The 7,070-nt window shown below is 48.7% G+C and overlaps 1 protein-coding gene across 1 annotated transcript in view; it reads right to left on the bottom strand.

Moving 5' to 3' along the window:
• Window positions 1-7,070, bottom strand: part of LOC106010997 (serine/threonine-protein kinase Warts) — a gene marked incomplete in the record, with an annotated part of 74,189 nt that overhangs the window by 13,386 nt on the left and 53,733 nt on the right. Inside the window, 3 exon segments of the mRNA XM_035973445.1 lie at window positions 592-3,556; window positions 5,716-6,005; window positions 6,711-6,822. Coding sequence (XP_035829338.1) covers window positions 592-3,556; window positions 5,716-6,005; window positions 6,711-6,822 — 3,367 coding nt within the window.

Raw genomic sequence — 7,070 nt, 5'->3', positions numbered from 1 at the left:
AGGAGGAGGAGGAGGAGGAGGAGGAGGAGGAGGAGGAAGGACAAGAAGAAAATAACATCAAGTCTAGAAATGTCAACAGCCCATCCACACAAAGACATACCATCCCCCCCACCTTTCTTCGATCACCGAAACAAACACACTAGCACATACTACTACACACTTTAGTTTTAGTTTAAAGACTTTTACGGCTTATGCAACAAAAATACGTCATACTATAAGTGCCAAAGATAACAGGTGTTACTACTTGGTAACATGATTCAAAGAAAAGAATCAGGAGAGAAGGACAATAGATGTTTGTTTGATAGGAAAGAAAGAGCAAACCACATCAGAACACTCATCAACTACTTATTCACATAAACTATTCGCACTCACACGCTAGTGCCAACTATAGTCACTGATTTGACAGACAGACAGACAGACACACAGACAGACAGACTGACAGACTGACAGACTGACAGACAGACAGACAGACAGACACACAGACAGACAGACTGACCGAAAGACAGACAGACAGACAGACAGACAGACAGACAGAGGGATAGACAAATGGTGGACAGACCAACTGACCTACCAACAGGCTGACGGACTGACCTTTCTGGTAGTACTTGGAGTTGTGCGTCCACCGGAAGCCCGTGCATAATCCAAAGTCGGTGAGCTTGATGTGGCCGTCGCTGTCGATGAGGATGTTGTCGGGCTTGATGTCGCGGTGGATGAAGCCCATGCGGTGCACCGACTCGATGGCCAGCACCAGCTCGGCGATGTAGAACTGGGCCAGCGGCTCTTCCAGGATCTCCCGCCGGATGAGCAGGCCCATGAGGTCGCCGCCGGGCACGTAGTCCATGACGAAATACAGATTGTCGCGGTCCTGGAAGGAGTAGTAGAGCTTGACCACCCACTCGTTGTCCGCCTCGGCCAGGATGTCGCGCTCCGCCTTCACGTGCGCCACCTGGTTGCGCTTGATCACGTTGGCCTTTTTCAGGGTCTTCATGGCGTAGAGGGAGCCCACGTCCTTCTTGCGCACCAGCGCCACCTCGCCGAACGCGCCCACGCCCAGCGTGGTGATCTTCTCGAACATGGAGGACTCCATCTTGGCGCGCTTCAGCCGGATGTAGTTGGACTCCTTCTGGTGCAGCATCTTGCGCATCTGGCGGGCGGCCTCCTCCGACAAGTTCACTTTGGCCATCTCTTTCTCCAGCTGCAGCCGGCGGTTCATGCGCTGCGAGTGCGACTTGAGCACGTTCTCCACGTGCTGCTCCATGTAGAACTTGAAGGCCTGCGGGGAGTACATGCGCACTTTGGTGTCGCGACGCAGGCTGTCCCTCTCGCGCGCGTCAGACCTGCGCTCGGGGAGCGGGGACATGCACCGGTGCTTCTCTTGCGCGCTGTTGGAAGACAAACCTTTGTTGTTGTTGCTGCTGCTGTTTCCGTTGTTGTTGTTGCCATTGTTGTTGGGGTTGCTGGAAGAGGCGTGTCCGACACTGCTGGTGTCTGTGTCCGTCTCGTCTGTCTCGGAAGGCGGAGTGCTGTTGATGACCTGTGGGCCGGGGAGGTTGGGCGAGCCGCCGGGCGACGGTGGGGTCAGGGTGTTTGCTGCGTGTTTCCCCGACGCGTTGTTGCTGGGGGAGCCTTGGATGGTGGCCAACAGCGAAGACGGGCCGTTGCTGGTGAAGGGTGCCCCCGGGGAGGAGGGGGAGGGCGAGGAGGAGGAGGAGCTGGGTGGTATTTGAGGGAAGCTCCCGGCTAGGTGGGAGGGTGGGGGCAGCATGGAGGTCAAACCCTGCAGTGCTGCTATCTGCTGCTGGTGCTGTAGCGTCTGTGACGTGGAACTGTGATCCTGCGGGGGAGGAGGGGGCAGGGGTTTGTCTTTGAGCGGCACACGAGGTGGAAGCAGCGGGGCTTGGCCCACCAGCGGCAACATCCCCGCGCGGCCCGGGTACGGGGGAGGGGGCTTGTCTGGGATGTCCGAGTTGGTGGAAGGGGAGGAGGTGGTGGAGATGACCGACTGAGGAGACTGGTTGGTGGCTCGAGACACGGGGGAATCCGACCGTGAAACGGGGTTGGCCATCTCCGATGGGTACTGCGGTGGGTACATGGCCAGGCCTCCTCCACCACCACCACCACCATTGCCACCGACGCCGCTGTTGGGTGGAAGTTTGACGCCCTGGTGAATGTGGTTTGTCGGAAGCGGGCTGTGCCTGGGCCGCGCGCTCTGAATGGTGGGCTGCCCCGTGGACACGCTTGCCGCAGCAGCAGCCACAGCAGACGCCGCAGCCAACTGTTCTGAGGTGTAGTTCGTCCCCCCTCCTCCACCACCACCGCCACCATTTCTCAACAGATGAGCCGGGTGCTGGGGGTAGGAGTGCGTGATCTGAACAGGGACCTCGCCCCGAGAGGCGGGGATAGCGCGCGGCGACTGCTGATGGCTATGTTGTTGTTGTTGCTGCTGCTGCTGCTGTTGTTGGTGTTGTTTCAGCTGCTGGTGTTGCTGATGAAGAGCAGACATTGGGCTGTTGCTGATGATGTTGCTGTTGCTGATGTTGCTGTTGTTGATGTGTGCCTGGACGTGGTGGGAGAGATAACTTTGCGGTGAGCCTGCCGCCCCGTTAGGGTTGACAGTGTGAGGGGGCGGGACCAAGGGGGCTGTCGCCGTCTGCGCGATGGGCTTCTGAACCTCTTTGCTGTGCACAGACGACATGATGACCGGCATCTGGCTGGAGCTCATCGGCCGACGGGTGGCCGGAACCCCCGAGGTGGCCATTACTTTCTTCTGAATTATCTGCTGGGCATCACCACCGCCCGCTATAGATAACTTCGACAAGTCTAATGCCGCCGTGTGTGAGGAGCGGTGAAAGTCTTGTTGTTGCTGCTGCTGCTGCTGTTGTTGTTGTTGCCGTTGATGTTGTGTCTGTTGCTGTGACTGGAGATGGTCCATGCCCGAAGTCCCTCCACTGACCGATGTGGACGGCACCACCCCGAGGCGCGCCCCTTGTATCTGGGCTTGAGCTTGGCTGTAGGGAGGGGGCGGGGCCTGTGCGAAGCCCCGAGGCAATCCCGTGCCGCCGCCATTGTGAGAGGAAGGGCTACCGTGGGTGGCGGCGCCGATGATCATGCTCTGCATCTGCTGGGTGAGGAGCGGGCTGGGGGCGGGCGTGCTGGTTCCGCTGCTGCTCCCGCCGGGGCCCATGATGATGGGAGGCTGGTGGTGCTGCGGGCTCATGCCCGTCACTGGACTCACCCCACGCTGATGACCCACCAGTCCACTCACCCCCGGAGGGGCTCCCCCTCCTCCTCCTCCTCCGTTAACCTGCTGGTGCGGATGTTGTTGTTGTTGCTGTTGCTGCTGCTGCTGATGGTGCTGCTGATGGTGCTGTTGCTGCTGTTTCTGCTGCTGGAAGTAGTAGGCCTGGCCCGGGGAGATGCGCTGAATCATCTGCTGCACGTGTCCCTGGGGCACGCCGTGGTTGGAGTTGAGCAGACCGCCCTGAGCCATCACCTGGGGCTGAGGCCCGGCCTGACTCTTGCTCAGACTTTGTAGCAGGCCTTGGCCTGGCATAGCCTGGGGACAGTTGGAGGAAAAAACTCTTAGTAATAATAATAATTATTATTATCATTATTAGAAGAAGAAGAAAAAGAAAAACTCTTAGTAATAATAATTATTATTATTATTAGGAAGAGGAAGAAAAAGAATAGTAATAACAATAACCATAATAATCACAATAATAATAATAATAATAGATATATAGCTTTTGTATAGTGTAAATTCCTCCTCAACAGCAAGCTCTAAGTGCTTTACAATCTATATTATTTCCCCAGCATACCTGACAGCACTTATAAACAATCAAAACTTTCTGGGAAGCATGATATTATAATAATGACAAAAATAACTAGTAACGATAAAACTAACAATATTACCTCTTAATAATCTAACAACTAGCAACTAAACTAATAATTATAATGATAATAATAATAATAATAATGATAATAATAATAATAATAATAATAATAATAATAATAACAATAATAATAGAAATAATATTACGACAGTTAGGATAACAATAGATCTTGTAAAACCTGGGAATAGTTGGGATTAAAATTTTAAAATAATAACAACAATGATACTCGTAAAAATGCAACCAAAAATAAAATAATCATATCGATAATAGTATAAATCACAATAATTTTAATGATTATGATATCAAGACAATTATGTTAAAAATATATCCTGCAAACCCCGTGAACAATTAAAATGGGAAAACCTGTAATTAAACCAATGCATGAAATTCATTCTTAGAAGAGAATAGTTATATCTATTAAATTATCTATAATTTAAAATATCTATAGAAAGGTTAAAATACTTATAAACAATAATGATGATAACAAATAATAGACTGTGTCTATCTGACAATATTATTTTGGCGGGCGGTCTGGCAACCTTCATCATCGGTTTAGTTTAGTTCAGTTTAGTAGAGGTTTTACGGCGCTCGCAACTGCATAAGGTCATATGAGCGCCAGTAGATTAGAGGTGTTACAAGAGAGTAACAAACATAAAAAAGAAGAAAAGGGAGATAAGGAGGATAGATGTTTGATGGGAAAGAAGAAGCAAACCACACCAGAGCACCTGCCAACCACCCACATGGTAACATGGCCAAGGTAAAAGATGCTCAAGACGTCACAATGATAGTATGTGTCACAACGCGGTGAAATCAGGCACTCGTCAATTTTTGGGCACGTGGAGTCATCGGTACCAGCTGAAAGCTTATTCATTTGCATTGCTATTCTTGAATAAAATACCTCTTTATCTTGAATAGAAGTTGAAATATTTGCCGCTGAAAGAGGAGAGGGAATCATGGTTTTAGCGAGAAAATGGCCGCCACTTATGGTAATTTCTATATCTTGAAAGTCCCTGGAAACTGAATATTTACATATTTTGTGCCATTTAACAACGTTTTTCAATAAAAATTCACGTGGAAATCTGTTTAATATAATGTCAAATAAGGTGCTGAGCTCATATTTCTAAGCCCTTCCTCCCACATTCTTATACTTTACCATCTTTCCTCAAAGTATTGTTCTTGAAATTTGCATCGATAATAATGGAAAAAACAAACAAACAAACAAGCAAAACAAAGAGTGAGTATTAAAATACAATATCATAAACCCAATAATATAATAAAGACAATAATAAATTGCATTTGTAGAGTGCAGATCCCGTTCTAAGCACTTGACAGTCCATACCTACAATGATAAACCAATCAGTACAAAATTCACACAAAACAAAACTGCGAAACACCTTGAGTATAGAGAATGTAATAATAATAATAATAATAATAATAATTGAACAAATAAATTATAAATAGCATTTGTATAGCGCACACCCATGCTCAACAGCAAGCTCCATGTGCTTTAAACTATGTTATTACCCCAGCAAACCATAGAACACTCAGAAACATTCTCAGCTTCCCACGAAGCATACAGTGCAGGCTGCGGATTTTATGCACTCAAACACTTACAAACTGACAAGATCTTTTGCCGTCTCTAGCTAGGTACCCATTCCTACCTGGGTGAAGTGGGGGAAATTAATGAAAAGTGCCTTTCCAAAGAAGACAACGTCAGGCCCCTGACAGGATTCAAACCCACGACCTCATCGTCGCGAGTCCGAGAGCCTAACAACTTGGCAACAATTCTCGAGCACAAACAAATTCAAAAGAGTTCCCTCACCTTTTGAGCAACTGGGTTCCCTCCTGATTTAACAGCAGCATCAACAGCACCACCACCACCAACAATAGAAGGGGGCGGAGTCTGGCCGCGGGGGGTGTGGTTGGCTTGGGTTGTGATGGGCATGCGTGGAGGCAGGGGAGGCGGAGTCTGCAGGCCATTGGTCAAGAACGGCCGCTGGGAGGTTGGGTTGTGGCTGGGGCTATCAGAGCGCACACTGTTGGTCTCGGAGGCTGCAGGGCTGCTGGGCCCAAAATTTGGCGGCCTTTGGCTCAGGCCGTACGAAGAAAAACCTGGACAGAGAAACACAAAAATAGTTTTTTTTTAGTAAGCGTTTTACGGTCCTTGCAACACATATGAGTGGCGAAGTTGGGAGGTGTTACAAGAGAGTAACACACACAATGAAGAAGGCGGGGGAGACAAACACGATAAATGTTGGATAGGAAAGAAGAAGAAAACCACACCAGAGCGCCCGCCAAACACCCATAAACAGTTATTTTAGTTTAGTTTTAGTAAGGTGTTATGGCGTTCGCAACTGCATAATGTTGATAATAGGAGCACCATAAAAAGTTGTTTGTTTGTTTGAGTAAAGAGAGGCACATTGACAAAATAATAGTCATTCAGTACTGGAAAAAAAAATAAGACAAGCGGGCAAACAGAAACAAAAGAGGGAGAGTAAAACAGGAGAGAGAGGAAAAGAGAGGGAGACGGAGAGAAATAGAGAGTGAGGAGGAGAGAGTAGAGAGAAAGAGAGAGGGGGATGACTAAGAGACAAAAGGACACCATAATAATAGGATACAATGCAGAGCAAAAGAGAGAGAAAGGGAGAGGAACAGACAGACAGACAGACAGACAGACAGACACAAAAAAGAGAGAAAGAGACAAATGAAGCAAGCATACAGTAACCACATTACACGATATCAACCTAAGACACAAACAGAAAAAAAAAGGAAGCCGCCAACGACGACAAGCGTACAAGCGTCAGAAATGCGCGTTACCTGGCGTTTTCTTGCCGCCGTTTATCTTGTTCTCCACAATGTGCATCAGTAGGCCGATGGCGCTGTGCACGCTCTGGTTCACGCTCAGCTTCAACGCCCTCACAGCGATGTCCTGCAACGACAAGAGAAACACGGAACGCATCCACGTGAGACACACAATTCGTAGTTCAGTAGAGGGTTTTACGGCGCTAGTAACTGCATAAGGTCATAAGAGCGCCAAGGGGTGGGTGTCAACAGAGAAGTCTTTGCAAGGAATCAGACTTAGATGGCTCACCTCTCTAGCTTCAACAGCACAAGGTCTGCTTCAACTATCAAGGCACCCCAAAATAGCAGGTCACAAGAGAGTGACAAACACAACAG

Source organism: Aplysia californica, unplaced genomic scaffold, assembly GCF_000002075.1.
Source record: "Aplysia californica isolate F4 #8 unplaced genomic scaffold, AplCal3.0 scaffold01237, whole genome shotgun sequence".
Classification (NCBI taxonomy): Eukaryota; Metazoa; Mollusca; class Gastropoda; order Aplysiida; family Aplysiidae; genus Aplysia; species Aplysia californica.
This window is presented reverse-complemented; position numbering and strand designations above follow the sequence as displayed.